The sequence below is a fragment of the Alosa sapidissima genome, chromosome 22 (genome assembly GCF_018492685.1).
Source record: "Alosa sapidissima isolate fAloSap1 chromosome 22, fAloSap1.pri, whole genome shotgun sequence".
Classification (NCBI taxonomy): domain Eukaryota; kingdom Metazoa; phylum Chordata; class Actinopteri; order Clupeiformes; family Clupeidae; genus Alosa; species Alosa sapidissima.
Genome location: NC_055978.1, coordinates 23,079,447 through 23,100,947, shown reverse-complemented (window position 1 = coordinate 23,100,947; position 21,501 = coordinate 23,079,447). Strand labels below are relative to the sequence as shown.

At 44.7% G+C, this 21,501-nt stretch overlaps 1 protein-coding gene across 1 annotated transcript in view; it reads right to left on the bottom strand.

The window, feature by feature from the left end:
* Positions 1–21,501, bottom strand: part of cog5 (component of oligomeric golgi complex 5) — an 89,447-nt gene that overhangs the window by 47,441 nt on the left and 20,505 nt on the right. Inside the window, exon 7 of the mRNA XM_042079251.1 lies at positions 10,329–10,459. Coding sequence (XP_041935185.1) covers positions 10,329–10,459 — 131 coding nt within the window. The remainder of the gene's footprint in view (positions 1–10,328; positions 10,460–21,501) is intronic.

Sequence of the window (21,501 nt, the reverse complement as noted above, 5' to 3'; positions counted from 1 at the left end):
CCCGTGACTTCCAGAGAACGGAGAGAAGTGCAAGAAAGAGAGAGTGATAGATAGAGAGAGAGAAGATCTGACAGAGCGCTCGTACATCAACTTCTACGCCGCGTTACCGCGGCAACGGCGAAACCAACGACAAAGATAATGAAGAGCGATTAAAGCCTTAAGGACCACTCTGAAAATGTCACAGAGACACACAAGGTGATGAGAAGCGCTTAATTTTAGGAGCAGGTCCCGCAATTAATGGGAGTGGGGGGGGGTTGAAGGTAGTGAGGGATTAAACTGAGTCACCCAGTCACCTTCATTAGTCAAAACCAAACAAAACTCAAGCTAACCCCATGTAGTGGTTCAAGCTCCCAGTCCCCTTCCTGACTCCACTTTCTCCCTACGCCTCAGTGGAAAACATCAAATGCCAACGCCATTGATTAATTTACAGGGTTATGGATCCGGAGGATTTCAGGAACACAACATGTCTCACATTCACATTAGGTTAAGAAAAAAAAAATGCCATAAGCGATGTGAAGCAATCTTTGTGTTTTCACATAATCACTATGTTGCATAATGTTCCATCATCTAGATCAGAGGTTGAGAAGAGGTTTCTTTTTCTACAATGACCTGCCAAGCCAGTAGAAAATCTTCCATGTTAGACATGAAGAGAGAGGATTTTGTGTGGAAAGAGCTGGTAAAACAAGTATGCATTTTCCAGCTCACAACACTTGGCTACCCCATGGTGTGCAGAAAGAACAGCTTATATGTTCTGACAAACTGGCCCAAAGACTACACTGAGAAACATCAAAAGACATTTGTGCTGAGAAAACAATATCATTCCATTACAACAAACTTGGCCACCAGCCAGCTACAGCCTGTAGCAGCTCTCTGGGAGCCCAAGTGAGAAAGGAAAGGGGGGGAGGAGAGAGAGAGACATAGATGTTGAAAGAGAGAGAGATAGGGAGAGAGGCATGTGCTAAATAACCAGACCCCGATTCGGTCAGGAAATAAAAAATCGGGGGTAAAACAAATCACCTTGTAGCAATTCAAGCATAAAAGAGAAGGATAATTGCCAGTGACATTTATCATCACTAGCTCTGAATAACTAAACAAAGAAAAAGTCTAAGGCCACGGTTGCTAGACAGGGAGATCAACAGCTGCACTCGACTTCACAGTTTCTCAGGAGAGCCTCAGATTGGGAGTCAGTTCTATAAAGGAAAGGGTTGCCAGGAGCCCGTTACAACTTTCTCTGGGTGTGAATGTTTTTCTGACACTTCCAGGGCTCCCTTGCATCACACTCCTGCGTGGCGTTAAATCCTGTTATCGTGAACGTCGGTGGGGCGCGGGGACCACTGGCATATGTATGGTCGCCATGGTAACACTCCCTCATTATCAGCGTGGCACTGTTGGGGTACGTTATTGATAGGTTCAAAACACGGCTTGAGTAAAAAAAAAAAAAAAAAAAAAAAAAGCGAGGCATTCATCAAAACATGAGAACTCCATCTGATGTACTTTTGTAATTGCAGCAAAGGAACGAACCAACTGAAACGTACCGAGAGAAAACTCAATGCTCAGGAGCGGAGACGGTCCCCGACAACTTAATACCTTGTTCTCGCTTCCTCCCCTCCCTCTGCTATCAGGTCTTTCATCTGTCAATCTCCAGACTTGGCGCTAAATTGGGGCCTACTCGATTCCCGTCAGTGGAACGACAGTCAAGTGATCTCCGTAGCTCATAAGTGTCTGTTTCTGACAGCAGAGGACATGAAGGCTCTTGGGATCACTTTATAGTTGCTGTTTCTATATGCTCTGCAAGTGATGCATGTCTAAAAGGAGTAGCACTCCATCTATGATGGTTCCTGCTGCACCATGCAATAAACGTCAGTGTTGAAGACCATAATGACGGATAATGGATGTTCCAAAGATGAAAAAAAACCCAAAAATAATTATCCATATATATAGAGGGCTAACCAGTTAAACGTTTGATATGGAAGTTACATTAAGAAACATTAAACGACATACAAGAAAAACATACAAGAACTGCTGCTCTATCTATCTAAAGACATAAAAAAATAGAAGAGCCAAGCAAAATCAAAGAATCAGTGTCTTATTAGCATCCAGGCTAAAGCAGCAGGTAAGGGCGCTAGCTGAGCTCCCAGCGGGAACGCCATTTCCGCCTCGCGCACACCCCCACTGGGCGCTGAAGGACTGAAGACCGAGACACGACACCCCCGCTGACAGACTATAGGACACACGTAGGGTACGCCTGCATAGCCAATACACACGACAGCCATTCTCCTCGCTATATGGAGGGATGTGGGGGGAGATGGGTGTGATGAGGTGTAGGGGTGGGGGCAAGGAGAGAGTAAGGTGTGGGTGACTGTGTGAGTGAAAGAACAAGCGCATGCAGTCTACCAATCAATGCAGCAGCAAAGGGTGGCGAGGAAACAGAAAGGTGTATTAGTATGGTGTGTGTGTGTGTGTAGAAGATGGGGTTAGCTTGCATGAAAGAGAGACAATCAGATTAATGGAGGATTGAGGAAGGCTTGAGGAAAGAGGCCTTTGAGAAAGCGACTGCGTCAGGGACTGGACAAATGCACTCAGCTCGTGATCTGAAAGAGTCCGTTGCCGTGCAAGAGGACTCTGGAAGCTCTCAAAGGTGGCAGATGTTTTTCATCCTCCACCAGCCATAGGTCCCGCGGGACTCTGATGTAAAGGTTACACCTTTACACACTTTACTCCAAAAACAGGCGAACCGTGAATATCAGGGGCAACAAGATGACCTTTTAAAGCGACCAGCGCAGTACAATGGAGCAACCCTCCAAATGCGGCACAGGCTTAACGCACATTTTATAGGACCGAGAGAAGTGTTTCTGATGACCAATGACTGTCATGTGTTTTGTCATCTTCTGGTTTGTCTTTCTTTTTTTTCTTTTTTTTGGCCAAGTTCAGTTTCACAGGGATTCAGACAACATAACAGGTCACTGTGAATTATTAAATCCACTCAGCTTACACATTGAAGGTATAAAAAAAGGAATAAGAAATAAAAGAGACAAAGTAATACATAGATGCAAATCATACACGCATTAATGACAGGGCCCATAACAAACACACATACAGTCCATACATACATACATACATACATACATACATACATACTGTACCTAAATATGCAGAAGCATTAATCCACGTGAGACGCAAAAGCTAAAATACAGATCCAAGCACACAAACCCAAACTCAAACAATATGAGAACACACACACACACACACACACATACACACACACACATACACACACACACACACACACACACAAACAGTAGTGTGAAAAGCAGGCCAGGCTCCCATGCCAGGGACCCATCTGCTCCGATGTCACCTCCCATCACGGTTGCACCGGCCCTCCTGCCGCTGTGCCGGAGAGTGCTTTCCCTGAGAGGTCCAGCAGTGGAGAGGCCACAGCCCTGACGCCGCCACACTCCATTTAAAAACACATTTAGCACAGGTCAGCTGCTTCTGTCCAAAGCCATTTAGTCCAAGTTAGGACAGTAGGCTTTAATCAGTATTTGTGTAATCCAACTAAATGAAACCGACGCCATTACAACTCGTTTCAGTCTACTACACGGCCTAACTACCTGGCCAAGACGTCACTGGAGATGTTCAAAGACTCAACGGTGCAGAACACAATGTCTGATTAAGGCACAGCAAATGAAGACATAACGAAAAGGTTATGTCGTCAAAAAAGCTACAAAGGGAAAAGAGGATAATCAATGTATATAGTGTGCTGTCTGCATGAAGAACCAGCACTAGGTACAGTGGGACACTTTGGTTGCTGAGCTCCCACCAGAACAGACTTACAACCAACAAGTGAAGCAAAATAAATTATTCAGTTGGAAGCATTAAGCTTGATGGACATTAATGGGTAATGAGACCTATCCATCAGCATATAAAAGTGAACACCTGTATAGAAAGAGCATGATATATGGCCAATGAATGGCTGAAGTATGTGCTGCCAGTGACACACTGCTTAAGCGCCACTTGGACTGTTCAAGCCTCCTGGGATGCTGTCATACGATGAGCTATGCAGCGCACATGATGAGAACGTTCACACATATAGCCAGGCCAGAGTGAGAGGAGGCAGGGGACGCAATCATTTCAAGCGCTTTCAGGAGGCTCAGACTAGGAGTTGTGAGTATAAATAGTGCAGGGAGGATCCAGGAGCGATTATTTTGGCGTAGCCGTGACTCAGCGCTTCCCGGCACAACCGAGCGTGAGGAAAGAGCCAAAAAGATAGTCCAAAAAGCACGGATGAGAAGTAACCATGGAGATAAATCTACAGCTATTTGGCATTGATCAGCTTCTTCTTTCTATGGAACATCATTAAAGCCCTTCAGAGAAAAACCCATAGGCTCAGTCTTTGAGAGCGCTGTGTGGTCAAACCTCTCCATTAGCCGCTCGGTATGGAGCCCTGCTAGCCTGACGATCTTATCCTCCAGTTCGTACAAACCTCCTCACTCAGGCGGCCAGGCGCTAAGCTTTTCCCACTTCCCCTGAAAGGGCACTGTCATCTGAGCACGCTCAGTCCCTCCCAGCATCACTTCTAAGAGCCGGGGACATTGGCCATTGACTCCGTTCAATCATGACCTGGTCTCGATCGATGTCCGTGTTAAACCCTACCTGACCCGAGCTGAAGTCATCAACCTCTACACTCCACCGGCCGAGAGCGCTGGCACTTTTGATCGGGGCCCTTTAATGCCTCCACCAGGACGTCATCATCCTCTTCGTCACTTCAGGATGAAGGACTGCGCTGTCGCCTCTCCAACCCCCCCCCATCCACCAATGCGGAGACCCCTTCATCAGAGATGTGAGAGAGAGCCACTTGCTGAAAAAAGGGATGGCAGGATCGATGTGTTGGTTTTCTGTCCGTGCAGGGTGGAGGGGGTTTGTGGGCTTATATAACACTGAGCTTACTCACCAGCTCTGGCCAGAGGGCTGTCTGACTCAATGCAGGGGCCTACCGGTGCATGCCCGACTGTCATCTAATCACCACAACAGACTGACAGGGTGTTTGTGCACAGACAAATATATATATTTATAAAATATATATATATATATATATATATATATATATATATATATATATATATATATACATATATATATATATATATATATATATATATATATATATATATATATACCCAAGCTGGACTCGGACACAGATGGACTCACATACACACACACAAACACACACACACTTATTCTCTCTCTATTCTCTGTTATGCAGCCATTAAACTCTCTTCAGCATGAAAAGCTCTTGTGTACATCACATGTATCTTATTCAGGGGAGGCCTCATCAGGGAGCCTTTCAAGTGCATAATCAAATAGCATGAAAGGCCGCTGATGTCTGTGCAGCCCTGAAAACCAATTCTAAAGTAACTTGACTGACAAGGCAGTCTGCATAAAAGCACTCCTAAAAGCATTGCGTATCACAGTGTGAAAGACTTCCATCTTTTGTGTGCTCTCTGAAACACCTGAGAACAATCATCTATCATCATACATCATGTGTATTCCATATGCAGCTCATTCCCAGGTAATCATAATAAAGGGAATAGCCCTTTCTCTACAGGTTCAGCTGGCACAAGACATTCTGCCAATTAGCAGATACTCAACAGTGTTCATTAGGGATTCTTAAATCAGACAGCATCTGTAGAATTGTCCATGCTAAAAATACACAAATAAAGAGTCTTTAATGATGTGCTATGTGACTGACTAGAGTATAGCTTAAAGAGCAAGGGTAAAGAGCAAGGACTGATACCTCAAGGGGGGAATGAGCTGAATTTAATGCCAGTAAACAGAGGGGATGAGAGGGGATATTGCCTTTGACAGGAATCTGACAGAGCACCTTCAGCTCAGTGAAACTGTAAAAAGGCTGTGACTGTGTTACTTGGGTCTGAAATGGGACAGAGCTCCTCACATCCCTGGGCACAAACCTATTCTAGGTCAGCGTAACAGAAGCTACAACACTGTAGTATATCGTTTGTAAGTGTGTGTGTGTGTGTGTATATGTGTGCGTGTGTGTGCGTGTGTGCGTGTGTGTGTGTGTGTGTGTGTGTGTGTGTGTGTGTGCATGCTTGAATGCTGTACGTGTATAACATGAACACCAGGAGAAATACTCCTGGTGGATCCTAATGAGCCTACGATTTGCAAAACAAAATAACCTGAAGCATTCTTAGAGCAGTTGATTTCTGTGTGTTTTTGTTTTTCTTTATAAAATACAAAAAAAAATAAAAAATGGGAGAAAATAAAAAATCAATCAGGAAAGAATCTGAGCAACATCCCAACGGCCCCAATGACCTTCATCTCAGGATGGCTCAGCAAAGCCATTGCCACAGTAATCACAATCCATTCCCGGCCGCACAGCAAAAAAGAAAAAAAAAGGACAGAAAAAGAAAAGTGATTTCCCCTTTCCGTCTCCCAGGAGAGAAGCTCTGTCCAAACACACTCGCCGGCCGGCCCACTTCAGAAGCCCATATAAATGTATGAGGTGTGCTGATGAATGAGCGAGAGACAACAAATGAGAGTGCTGCGATGAGGTGATAAAATTTTAAAACCACTCATTCTCCTGTCCCCAGACGTCAGGTCGGCCCGGGGGTAAACAGCGTCCTCAGAGGCACTTGGCCTCCGCAAACCCCCAACACCCTTCAAAAAAGGCAATGCAGAGAGAATGCTGGCTCCACACAACGATGGAGTGATATTTTCAACTTTCTTTTCCTCCTCTTTCTTTCTCTTCGGTTCTCTTCTTCTTCCCTGCTGTCTCTATCCTTTTCTCTCCTCCTGTCATGGTCTCAAATGGTGCTTGACTGAGAGATGGTTGTCAGGAGTAGTTGAATGACGTCTTCCATATCCCTCAGGCTCTTGAGACAGACCAGTGCAGAAAATTGGAGAATCACACAATCAACTTGTGCCCCGGGGACCTTTTCTCGTGTGCGAAATGGTGAGGCAATACACTCGCTCCACGGTGGTAAGAATCTGCAGGAATGTTTTCAACAGGTTCCGTTCAGGCAAAGTCAGGCTGAACCCCCTCAGTGGCGTCTGTCACACCATGAGGCAAATTAATTTGGATGGAGAGACTATGAGAGTCTCTCGTCAGAAATAGAATTTTAATAAGCCGTGTAATAACGCTTAATACAATACCACAGAGACGATGACCCGGCTTTGGTGGAGGCGAGCCTCTGGGAGAGCAATGGCAAAGGTTGGAACGATCCAGACAGACAGGAGCTAAGAATAGGCATAAACTTTGCAGATTACCTGCAGATCACCTGATTTCAACAATATGTTATGCAAAATGACTCGCAACATCAAAACAACAATATGTGTTGTTGTTTCTGAAAACACCAACATGCATCCCATGCAAAAGAGAGAACACAGATTTATGACTATGATGAACTAATTACCCAGAATATATACCACAGATAGGGAAGGAAACTATGAGGAGAAACATTGGAGCTTTGATCTAGGAGACAAATAAATAAAAACAAATAAATACATAAGATTTGGAAATAAGCTGGGCGAAAAGATGTTCCTGTGGGAAAAGCTACATTGTTTTGTGCGATAAAGATGAAAAACAAGAAGGAAGACCAAAGAAAGTCCAGTACTTGTAGCACTCACAACAGGAGAAGAAAGAAGAAAGCCGCTGGACTTCAAAGAGGAAACACCGGGGGGAAAAAAAATCCACACTGAGTACTTTACTGAGAGAGGTGTCCGAGCTTTATTCCTTCTTTGTGCTTGGCAGCACAACCCCAAAACAGCTTGTATTGTTGTCTTTGTGTGTGTGTGTGTGTGTGTGTGTGTGTGTGTGTGTCTGTGTCTGTGTGAGTGTGTGTGTTTGTGTGTGTGTGTGTAAATGCCTGTGTGTACATGTGCTATGTGCATGTGTGCTTCCGTTGCCTTGCAGTTTCCTATGGATCTGGCCACTAAAAAGTCAACACAGCTGAAACCCAGTAACAGCGTAAACATTTGGGGCTTAGCACAGCGCTAAGCTCTGCCCGGTCCAGTCTGTCAATAGGCATAAAAGATGCAGAGCGGACAGGGCCACAGCTGAGTGGAGACAGCACATGGCTGACCATGGCATTCCAGCCCAAGGCCTGCGTGTCTCTTGGGCTTCCCTGTGTTGATGCTTTATTCAAACCTGAGCAATGGGGACTGTGCTCCGTATTGGATTTGTGATAAATAATTGACCCAGGCAGTGTCCTCCTAGACTGTTCTTGTGAATGTTGCATATGAAAAAAAGATGCAGAGATTAAACAGAAATCGGGTCCAGCAAACAGGAGAGCTACCTGATCTATCTTGAGCCTGGACTTCACAAAAAATCCCTATTCAGTTTTGTCATGTTTTGTTCAATATTCTTGATTACTGATAACAATTTCATGACCTGTGTGGCTACCGCGATCAACCCTGCCTCACAGATAAAGATAGCTGTACACCAACTGTGCCTTAAAACAGAGGCGTTTGAGAAACCATGGGCCGGTCCTTCTCTCATTACGCTGTTTGGACATCAATACAGAACACACCCAAAAACTACTAGATACTATTAAATTATTAAAACACTCCTCCCCTGCACCAGCTAAACAGATGACAGTCGTAGTGTTATCCAATTGCGTTGAAGTCCTGAATCAGTCAGTAAACATTGGTCGTTTAGTCTTATCCAATTGCGTGCAGTGAGATTTTCAAATGCACACTTGATGCCGCCCCTCGAGTTGGGCCATTAAGTTATTCGTGGCCAGAGCCTTTCTTCTTTCTAGATTACCAGGGTCTGGAATCTCTACCTTTATTCCTTTCCAGCAACTGAATTACTGAAATCCCAAAGCAAACTCTATGTCGAGCTGTGGCTCGAATACTCGGCCAAAATGGCAGCATGAAGCGTCCAACACAACACTCGTATTGAAAGCACACTAAGTGATGGAGTCGCTAATTATGCCAAGGCTGCGGGAACTGGACTTCTGAGGGGACGTTTTTTGCTCGCTCGTTCGGCCATCAGGCGCGGCACACGTGGTCCTGCCCTGGAGGGCCAGTCTGAGAGCGCTGTGGCCTCCTGACTGGGGAGCGAGAAGCCTCACTGACCATCTGCTCTGTTTGGGAGGGTCTGTGTGTGTGAGTCTCTGTGTGTGTGTGTCTCTGTGTGTGTGTGTGTGCGCGCTTGTCTGTGTGCTTGTGTGTGTGTGCGTATGTATGTGTGTGTTTGTGTGTGTGTGTGTATGTATGTGCATATATATGTGCGCTGAATGCTGACAGAACACACGTTCACACTGAGGGTCAGCCCCTTGGACGGAACAGAAGGAGGGTATGGAGAGCAAGGGAAGAAAGGTCAAGTAAGGTGAGCGAGAAAGAGAGAAGAGAAAAGAGGTAGAGACAGAAAGAGAGAAGAGAAAAGAGGTAGAGACAGAAAAAGGAGAGAGCAGAGGTATCAGGAGGTATTCCACCACAGGTCTCATGATGTCATCTCTTACTGTGTTGCTGTTCTGACTCGAACTTTGTCATTGTACATGAGCATGTGCTCACAGTGGGGAGCTATTCACACAGAAGAAACAATAACACACAGAGAGAGAAGGACGGGGGGAGAGAGAGAGAGAGAGAGAGAGAGAGAGAGAGAGAGAGAGAGAGAGAGAGAGAGAGAGAGAGAGAGAGAGAGAGTGAGAGTGAGTGCAGGCCTGGAAAAAAAGTCAAATCAGCTGGGTCTCTTACTGGGAGCCGCATATCAGCTCAACAACACTGGCAATTGTGCCTTTAAAGACGTTACTGACCGGCTGTCCAAGAAACACACGCCCACACCCACACACACGCCCACACACACACACCCATGCCCAGACCCACACACATATACAATTTTTATCTTTGTGCTATTCAAACAATTATTTGCGTGGCAAAGGCAGTTTATGTTATGGTAGCAAACAACCTTTGTGCCTGTCAGGTGATGGCATAGGGTTGAAGGGGGGTATAAGCTGTCCCAGAGGCTCTGCATAGCGAGGGCATCAATTCAACACTGAACCATAAATTGGGCTTAAGTGTGAGTGTGTAGTGAGCATGTAAGTACAGTATACGTAATGTGTCTCTGTGTGTGCGCATGTGTGTGAGTGTGTAGTGAGCGATGTGTCTCTGCATATGTGTGCGCATGTGTGTGAGTGTGTAGTGAGCGATGTGTCTCTGCATATGTGTGCGCATGTGTGTGAGTGTGTAGTGAGAGATGTGTCTCTGCATATGTGTGCGTATGTGTGTGAGTGTGTAGTGAGCGATGTGTCTCTGCATACGTGTGCGTATGTGTGTGAGTTTGTGCAGTCTGTGCTGCTGTTCACCTGGATCTCCATGCCCTGCTCCAGAAGCCTCTTGGCCTGGTTCTCCACCTCCAGTCGGGCCCGGCTGATGAACAGCAGGTCGTTCTCGATCACGTCGATGCCAGACAGGTCCACTCCCTGGGACAGATAGTCTACAAGACAGGGAACAAACAAACAAAAACACATCTTAACAAACATGTTGCACTAAAAAAAACACTGAGGCCATTACGCAACGCCAGTCTTGCTTCATGACTGTGCTTCTTTAACTTCACCACAACAAGGATCAAAAGGCCTGCGATGCACGATGCCAGGGCCATGAGTAAACGCTAATAAATGTAGAGTTATTCTGCGCAAAAAGACAGCAAATGGACTGTTGTGAACACTTCATGCCAGCTACATCAAGTTCTTTTTATCAAGTCAATTTTATGTCCAGGAAGCAAAAGGCCATGTTTTTTCGGGAGGGGGTGTTGTTTTGGGAGGGGGGTGTTTTGTGTTTTAGCAGTCATGTTTTGGGATGGTCCTCCACTCACAATCATGTGTTTTTCAAAAAGTCAGCATAAGAACAAGCCCTCTTGTCAACAAGGTCTTGACATCTATTTGCTCGGAAAAAAAAAAAATGTTGTCCTTCTCTCCCTCACTCCATAACCTAACATACTGTCCTGGAATCTGCAAAAGCTGTACAACATTAATTTTGTATTGGCTATTGGGTTGGCAGCTTCAGAGAGGACGATGGTGGTGCGGCAGGCTGGTAATAGGCTTTTTGAGTGACAGGAGTACTGAGGAGACTCTCCATGTATACCTCGGGTCATGTCTCGCCTACTCGGCTGGACTCAGCTGTGAGGAGGTTTAATAATGGACACTGGTAAGATGTCACTCAATGTTTGACATTAATTTGTACAACTTTTCTTAGAAAAATATGTGAACTGGACACTGAACAGTAGATCTGAACACACACACAAAAAAAAAAATCAAACTACCAACCCTCTGCAATTACCTTGAGCCTTGGGATATGAATTTCTGACGTTATTACCATTCAATTCAACAACAGCTCTTTGGGAAATTAATCAGTTGCTCCTACCAACAACGATGACATTGTTAATAGAGGGACGAACTCATTGACCTTGACAAGGGCAAATTAATACTAAGGCAAAAGGTATGCAACTCCCTAGAGCTGCCAGAAGCAAAACCCCTAATAGAAATACATTTACATGGCAAAGGCAGACATGTGCGTTGACATTAATTGCATGCTTACAATCAATTATTAAACTCAACACATTAGCTTGGAATAATAGTTGTCAGTGATTGCTTTTAGTGAGGTCAATGTCAATGTCAAACTGTTTCCCCAAGGGGGGACCATATGATGATATACCGATAAGCTGAACTTGAGAAACAGCAGACAATTTAAATCTCTAACCCACAACACTATTCTCTGCGTTCATCTTTGGTGCATGCAATCCATGCACATTTTACACTGCTAGCAGCCACAATTAAATAATAATTTCGGCCAAAAAATCTGCATATCATTTAGACAAAATATTCAGCTCCAGCCACGATCAAGAAATCTCTGCTTCTGGGAGCCGTGCTGATAATGACACGAGGAGCGATGCTTAAACCACAGTACTGTGGATATCCCCAAGCAGGAGGAAGCAACCACACTTAAAAGTGGCATTTGATTGGCAGCTCCAGACAGGACTTCAGTCAGTGGGAAAGGGACAAGATAGGGGGGACTGTACAGAGAGACAGAGATATATAGAGAGGGAGGGAGGGAGGGAGGGAGAGAGAGAGAGAGAGAGAAAGAAAGCAAGAGAGAGGGAGGGAGGGAGGGAGAGAGAGGGAGCGAGAGAGGTGCCATCAGAGCAACGCATTTGAGGAGTGATTATTATTTTGCCGTGGTCATAGTAATGCCCTTGTAAATTAGAAGCTGTTATTACACTAGCACCTGCCAGTTGTCCCACAGGTATACGAACACACGTACACCCTCACACACATGCTAATTAGCAACATCCGGACATGGGTGACATATTGCTATGCAACCTCTCCTCTCTGAGGAAGTCATTTGTGTACCTTGAAATAGCTCGGCAAGGTGCTTCTGTATAAGCCACATGATGCTCCTAGTCCTGCTGCACACGACCAGGTCAGATCACGGCCTCCATCCGATGCAATGAATTTGCAGCGCTACAAGGTTACACCCACAAAAGGGCTTTGAGCAGGCGTGGGGTAAGCTCTCTGTTGGATCAAATTGGGTGCAATTGGGACTCGGAGCGAGCTTCATCTGCAGTTAGAGTCGCCCAAAATTGCTGATTGGAAAATAATAGAGGTGGGGAAGCAGGGGATCTAGAACAAAAACAACCCCCCACTGGGATCTCCGACGGCTCTCAAAACATCGTGTTTGTGTTGCAGTGTTTGTCTGCGGGACCATTTGACACTTGCGGTGCCCGCCAGGCTTTTTTTTTTTTCGAACAGACTTCCCAATGACTCAAGTGCAGTGACACGGAGCAAAGAGGCCAGATTAAAAAACAAAATGAAGAAGGAGGAGAAGGAGGAGAAGGAGGAGGGAAAAAAAAGTGTTGAAAAGTCCCAACACTGAGTCAGTCATTATCAACTCCAGGACTGAGGCGCTCTCGCAAGCTGACACCTCCATCAGGGCCACTCTGCACCACCTGAGGGTCGACTTTACTTCGCGCGCAGACTTTATTTCTTCGTAAGCATTCAGGACACGACCTTGAGCATGTCTCTCTCCTTCTTTCACGCACAAACGCACAAACACACGCACACACACACACACACACACACACACACGACTAGGAGGAGAGAGCTGGAACAGGTGGGAGAGAAGCAGGAGAGACGAGTGCCTGGGCTCAAGCCGGTTTTGGTTAGGCTCCGTGCCAGACCACGTTCATGGCTCTGCCAAATGCCCAGGGTGTCGTAGAGAGTCATCCGACTGTTCTGCTTGTTGTCTTCGCTCACACACACTCATAGACACACACACACACACACACACACACACACACACAACTTGCAGGCTTAGAATGAGGTATCAGTACACAATCTCTTTCTAAATACAACAATGAGAGACAAAAGAAGAAAAACATTCTAATGGCGATGTTAAGGATTGTGGTTACCTAGGAAATATATGTTTTCTGTTCACTGACAACAACATGGCTCATACACTCACTATCTTTTCTCTCTCTCTCACACACACACACACACACACACACACACACACACACACACACACACACACACACACACACCATCCATACTCATACACACAGTAATCTGGCAGAATCCGGCAGGATCCAATGTGGCATGGCCGTGTGTTGACTCAACATGGTAGCGGCTTGGCCGGGCAGGAATGCTGGCGCTCTACTGCACTGCACTGGCCTGCTTTCAACCCAACTCCAAACTCAGTATTGGATTACTGCTGGAGCTTATTTGCATGGCCCAAGGCAAGAATACTAAAAAAATGAAGAAGAAAATGGGGGCAAAAGTGTAGAAAATGACTCGCTGTAACCTTGGGAATGCAAATTTAAACCTATTATTTAAACCATTACATGAGAAGAGGGGGAAGCAAGCACTGATAAAGTGGCACATTAACCCAAATTCAATATGGCTGCAACAATCCACCAAGAATCAGAGGAGCAATTTTCCACAAACAAAAGAAATTCCATTCATTTCTGATTAGAGGGTAGCACAGCCGCCTACTTGAATTGGAGGTGAAAAGGCAATCAGCTCTAAGCGAGGAGAGACACTGTTTGCCCCTGTTTGTAGCAGACACAACGAATAATTGCAAGTTCCAACGGAAAGTGGAAATGAAAAATGGTTAAACGCCATCATGTCTTTCAGGATGACACAAAACGGATGTTGGATGGCTCACTGAGAAGTTCATGGGAAAATGGCAGCCATCACAGGCAATTTCTAGCAACATTCCCATACCTCCGGGAAATCTTTATAACACTGTTTTAAAAGTGTGTCCATGTGAATAGTCATGTGCAACAAAACTAGATGTACCGCATAGCGGTACAAAATATGACCGCCGCTCAGTCCTGTACATCCGTTCCGCGAAAATAAATCACACTTCAATTTGTCTCCATATTTTACTCCATCCCCCACTCTTGAAACTTTTGTGTATGCTTGTTTGGCATGCCTGAGTGTGTGTGTGCGGCTGCACAGAAAGTACCCTACTGGTGCTGAAAAGGTGAATAGATTGTAGAATAGCCAAAGAAGATGTAGAATTGTTATAAAACCTTTAAAATCTCTAAACAATCACAAGTAGGGCAGTTCATCACAGTTCATCCATTGCAACTGGATTGATGAAAGGTCACTTACACCTGTAGGCTACATTGTATTTGGGAAAAGCAAAAGGTATCAGCATAATGTTATTTATTTATTTATTTATTTATTTTTTTATGTATTTTTAAACAAAAACATCTCTGTCAGTTCCATGCCGTTTTCAACAGCTATCAAAAACAAAGGTCATTTTTGGATGGATGGATTTTTTGTGAATGTTTCTTCTTCTACATAAGATTTTAGTCATCTTTAGTTCATGTAATACTTTATTGTCAATGCACAAATTAAGTAACAGTAGTCTGAAACGTTATTGTTAATGCACAAATTAAGTAACAGTAGCCTAGTCTGAAACGAAATGCTGTTTTACATCTAACCAGTGGTGCAAATAACTGACATGTCCAAATGGGCCTTGATGAAATGCGTCGCTAGACTGTTCATACACATTTTAACGGGCCAAAGTTGAAGAGCTTTTGTCCGTTATTGTTAGTGCAAATATAGGCTGATTCATGTTCCCTTGCATTGTTTAACTGAGGTCCATGGCTAGTCTGGCTTTCATCAGACCAAGCTCAATCTTTTAAGAAATCAAAAAATAAATAGCGGGCAGATCAGGCTGGGTTCACCCAGCCTAGTCCATAGGCACCCGATATTGTTTAATTTTCCGATTGAGATATACACGCTCTGGCTATTCTAAATGCAAAAATGCATCAGGGAGTTATGACAAAACGGTAACTAACAAACTAGATCCTAATAGAAAGCTTCCCTAAGCTACAGGTAGGATTATAAGGTAGGCCTATTTACAACATAAATTGTCAATAGGCTATGCTGGCGACACAAATAAAATCTCCTTTGGAAACCAATGGCTTACGCCTTACAGTATCAAGCGGACTTAAACTGTCATATCGTGGCGAAAAGTTGTAATAACATTCACGCAGCTCCATGAGTCAAGGAATGCGCGAATGAAGTAGCCACTTCTAAATGGGACCCACTACACAGTAGCTTAAGGTGTTTTGCTAAAGCAGCCATAATGAAATGAAGGTGTCATTGTTTGGATACTTCACACACACGTGCTTTTTAATTTCACAGACTACAACTACCAAGCTGTAATCAAAGCACATCGATTCCCCTCTCACACCCTGCACGCACTTAAAACAAAATAAACAGGCGTCTCAGTCTCACACATGTATAGGCAAAACTGTATCAGACCGGTGTAACGTTGGTAAATCTTCCATTGCACAGAATGATTTTGTAGCACGTGCAATAAATGACAGTCGAAAGATACAAACAGTGCTGCTATACATTTGCTTGGTATAACCGCATGTATAGTTTTCTACAAATGCAATAAATCAAATGCCTCCATCACTCAACCAACGCTAACGGTAACATTACCTAGGTCCTTATTGATATTACAAGATTAACGTACCTGCGGTAAAAACCAAGCATGTCCGATAAACATCCTCAGATTTATTTCGGCTTATTACACTTCATGTGAACATCGTCCTATCCTTATTAGATGTTCGCTGCGGTAAATTACAGTCCTTGTATGAAGAGTCCATTGTTTTTTCCAACCCACTTTTAACTTCCAACAAAATTACGTCTCACTGCAACGATGCGCCATCTAGTGGACAAACGACTACTTCTCGCCAATACTGAAAATGCAGCCATGATGATGATGATGAATATTTATTTTGGCTTTCTTTTAATCCTACTGATTTTCATTTTTTACCGGGGGGGGCAAATCACAAATGAGTGATAATGAGCCAGGTTGATGTGGGCCCTTGAGACCAACATACCATAAAAGATTCACAGAGAACTGTGTCTGCCCTACCCTCCTTTCGGGGGGTCCAGTCCAGCGGGGGGGCTGCAGATGAAAACGAAAAATGACGGTTCCATGCTATCCATGTGGGGGTACATGCCCACCAAGTTTTGTGTACCCCGGTCTTTCAGTGTCCCGGGAATCCTTGTTGGTGTACGTCACTAAATGTACACATAAATTATTTTATTGTAAGGCCCCCCATGAACGAAAGTACACAAAACTTGGCATGCATTCAGAGGGTGTCATAATGATCCTACACTTTTAATTTCGTGCAGTTTTGACCTTGTCAGCCAGAGATATTGAGATGAAAACACCTAATTTTTTGCTTTTTAATTTTTAACTAGGTGGCGCTATACATGAAATAAGTGGTAATGGGATGGGTTGACATGCCCCCTTAAGACCAACATACATAAAAAAGGTGGACCTCCTAGGCCCTACAGTTCTCGAGATATTCACAGAAAACTGTCTCCGGCCACCTACAGGCCAGTTGGTGTATAGTAACATAAATTAATTTATTGTGTGGCCCCCCATGAACGGAATTCCACGAAACTTGGCGTGCATACAGAGGGTGTCATAATGATCCTACACGTCCAATTTCGTGCAGTTTTGACTATGTTAGGTCACAGATACCTTCAATTACAACACCTCATTTTTACTTTTTTGTGTTTAACTAGGTGGCGCTATACATGAAATGAGTGGTTATGGAATGGGTTGACATGGCCCCTTGAGATCAACATACAAAAAAAAAAATGGTCCTCCTAAACCCTACGGTTTTCGAGATATTCACAGAAAACTGTGTCTGCCCTACCCTCCTTTCGGGGGGTCCAGTCCAGCGGGGGGGCTACAGATCAAAACGAAAAACGATGGTTCCATGCTATCCATGTGGGGTTACATGCCCACCAAGTTTCGTGTATCCCGGTCTTTCAGTGTCCCGGGACTCATTGACGGAAATTTGGGCATGCGAAAAAGAAAAAAAAAAAAAAAAAAAAAAATTTTGACTAAACCTATATGACCGCCGCTTCGCTGCGCGGCGGTCATAATAACACCAGTCATCATCCTGGGCAATCATGACAGCAGACATCATTTACCCTGGGACAGAGAGCAATGCAGACAGTTATCTTGGATCTAAATAACCTTTCCTTTCTGAGAACATATTTTGATCTCAGACTCAGAGCACATCTTCCCACTGACCCCACACACACCAGCAAACACACAACAGGGGGGAGAGACAGAAACACCATAGTCCAGTCCCAATTCTGCTTGTGGTTGTAAAAGAAAACATTTTCTCTCCTCCTGTTTAGAATAGATCCAGCTCCCTTGCATTACCAGAGTAAGACATCTTTCATGCGACAAGTAAATGCAGGTTTCTGAGGGGAATGAGTTAGATTGGAATCATTTGTCCACGATAAGACAACGGAAATCTAGACAGATTATAGAAGAGGCAGACTTCCGAAATATCCAGTGGCTTCAGGTCACATCCAGCATATACAGTCGGTAAAATCCCACCATCTAAGCAGTAGTTAATGCTATGGACACACAGACTGTTCGGAGATTACAGTCAGACGATGGCTATGACGTCGAAGATGTGTTGCTTGGACGCCAGTCCCAACTGTATTTATTGAATAAGAGCCAGAGTATTTACATTGAGAGCTGTGTTTGTTTCATCTGCCTGAGCTTGGCTCCAAAGGGATCTGATAATGGCTGGGCTTTGGTGGGTGGGAGGCAGAGGGGGCTGGGTGGAGGTAAGGGGGTTGTGGGCGGGTGGGGATGAGTGAGCTCACCGAGCTAACTGAAGGTCACCCTTCATGGCTTGCCGTGTGGCTGCGCTGTGCTGTGGGGGCAAAGACATGAGAGGGGGCAGGAACTGTGTGTGTGTGTGGGGGGGGGGGGGGGGGGGGAGGTTTAGGTTTGCCTATTTCTCATGATTTCCCCTCACGGTCTTCACACAACCTCCCCCGACGGAACAGGAAGTCCTTGCTGTCTGAAGGTGAAGGAGGAAGTGGTTTATCGATGGACACAAAGGACAGCTGGCAGAGTTGCCAACACAGTTGCCAAGAGGGGTTGGAGTAAGCCAGAGGGTGGGGGTTAGGTGCTGCTGCTGCTGATATAATGATGGTAGAGCTAGAACTGGGTGTGTGGGGGTGAGTGCTGTCCATTGCTATCCATGCTAATCCTCATCGGTGAGAACTCAGCGTGGGAGATCCACGCTGTCCCAACAGTGCTCCAGTGACCCCCGCTGCCTGGGTCGGCCGTTATCCCGACGCAGAGGGGAGCACAATGCCTTGTTTACACAACTACTATGCGATGGCTCCAGCATCCGGTCAAGACTGGCCACTCTGTTTCCCAAAGCATGCCGAGAGCTTCTCCTGTGACTAACGGAACAGCTCTTTTATGCATTTGTTTTGTTTTTATTTATTCATAAATTATGGTAGTTTTAGATAACAATTCAAACAGGACAATCTTTGCAGCACTTGCAGTCACGCAGAGCTGAAAATCTCAATTATCCATGAAGCCTGCGGAAGACTTTATCTTTGAAGTCTTGTAGACTCAAGTGCTTTGGACATATTCTCTGACAAAAGCTTCATAGAGTTGAAATGGACATTTCTGAATGTCATCCATATCAAACACATCAAATCAGTATTTTTGTTTTTTTAAATCACAGTCCCTGATGTGGACGAGGTGAGGGTTCATCAACCTCAGACAGATGTTTGGCTGTCAAAGGAAGGGCTTGATGCAGCTGTAGGTCCAATCACCAGAGTTGACCTCCGTGCCTCCACACGCAAGAATAGCCCTCTGGGACTCGAGGAGCGTGACCAAAGGCAGCTCTGGCCTTCTCTGTCTGCTGTGAGTGTGTGAGATTCTTAAGAAGAGGAGCCAGAGAACACACACACACACACACAGACACACACACACACAAGCTTGTGCAAACTTCCTGTTGAAACTTCTCCAGTCATTTGAGGATCAGATGGAACAGATCGGAACAGGCTGTCTCCAATGATGCAGACTCGCCAGGACAATACAAGTGTCGGTGTATTAAGGCTCGTCGGTATTAGAGGATTTGGCTCTTTCAACTGGAATGAGGCACCGGCTTTTCATAACATGAACCACGACATTATTACCTGGTGACACCTGGTGAATGACACAAGGATATGCCAAAAAAACCAGGCTTGCATCAACACACAGATGTTAAACTAGTAGTGTATTCCACAGTCTCCACCATCTTCCTCCATTCGACTCTCAACCCCCCATTTTCCTCCTCCTTCCACACTCTGCTCTTCTCCAAATCCATCTCTCCCCTTCAGCAGAGGGTGGCGTAATGGGTTCATTAGTTCAGATGGGAGGCTAAGGCACATCCACTTTTAGGCATTACCGCTGCATTCCCCATCATTTCCAGTGAGGAATAAGAAAGCAAGGCAGAAAAGAACTGAGAGTGCTAAAGAGCAGATGCGAGTAGACTGCCTCATCATGACCTCATTGGACTCAGCTCACACACTCTGACCCGTAGGCCAGAAGCGGCTAACCATCCCTCTGAATGAATCACATCTAATCAGCACTGCCACTGTGCTGGCAAACGGGTAGCATGAGCAGTCGTCTTTTCTAATTTGCAGCCTTCCCTTATTCTCTCCCCTTGTGTCTTCTTCTTTCATTTCCCCATTCTCTCTTTTTCCCACTTATCTCTTCCCCCCCTCTCCTCCTCCCTCTCCTCCTCCCTTGACTCTTTGCTGGGCACGTGGCGATGCGCTCCCAGCCAGGAGCAGCCTTTAATGATTCTACTCAAGAGGAGGAGGCGATGGGAAGTCAGCGTAGACCCAGAGTGTGCAAAGGCGCCGCTGGAGGGGCAAGTTGATAATGGTCATCACCTTTGTGGCGGGTGCTGATGTGTTCAACAGAAAAATCTCCCGTCCAATTAAGCAAAAGAGTTGTGATAGGAAAGACGGCATGAATGTCAAAGGATTTCTTTTTAAAAAGGATTGTGTGTATTGCTTGAAAGACATTAGTCTAGTCCTCTCTTTGAACAATATAAATCTGTTTATTTACAAAAGGTATTGTTGGGAAATTACCAGGTTATATTTCAGACATGCTTGTGTGGAATTCTGGTCGCTATCAGACCAGATCAAATGACTGTTTGATGCTCAAGGTTCCTCGTATCCACTCTGAGTTGGGAAAGTCGGCCTTTTGTTATAGTGCCCCTACTTCCTGGAATAATCTTCAGTGTAATATAAAAATGAACTCTATACTTTCCTACAATCAATTCAGATCTGTAATCACAAACCTTCCTATGTCAATTTGTACCTGCTTTAAGTAAATGTCTTTATTATTATTATTATTTTATTATTAAGATATTATGTATTTTTTCCCTTCCTCCTCTATAATGTAATGTATGTTATCTTATTATTTATTTATTTTACTTTGTTTTATTTTATTTATAGGCCTAGACCTATACCTATACTTTTTTTCTCTCTCTTTTTACATCTTGTTACTTCATCGTTTCTGTAATCTCGGCTTCATTGAAAATGAGGGCTTCCCTCAATGACCCTCCGAGAATAAATAAAGGTTGAATGAATGAATGCTTAAAGGTCACAAGGTTTCTAGCTAGGCACAGGCATCTCCATTTAGATCTCCAAGGTAACAGCACCTGGTCCTCTGGGGAGGGCAAACAAAGGGTTGGCATGGCGACAGCATGTGACAGTACACCCTACCTACAGTCATACTTTCTATCAGTATGCTTTTCCCACTTCCATTTCAACACAAAAACAAAACACGCACAATAATATTATTTAATATTAGCACATATTAGCTAAAAGCCGTCACCCTTGTCATTGATAATGAGACTAGCACCATCAAAGCTCCGCTGACAGCTTCTGTGTGGTGCAGTAACCACCTGCTATTCTTTACCTTGTCGTGCTGTCATGTAAAGAGCACTGGCTCTTCAGGTGCTTTGTGTCATCTTACCATCATCCATGAATGAACAAATACCTCTCGTTCTCCCTCTCATTCTCTCTCTCTCTCCCTCAGTCACTCTCATGCTCACTCGCATCAGTTTAAAACATCACACACTGCTGTGGTCATAAATGAATTCATTGCATACAA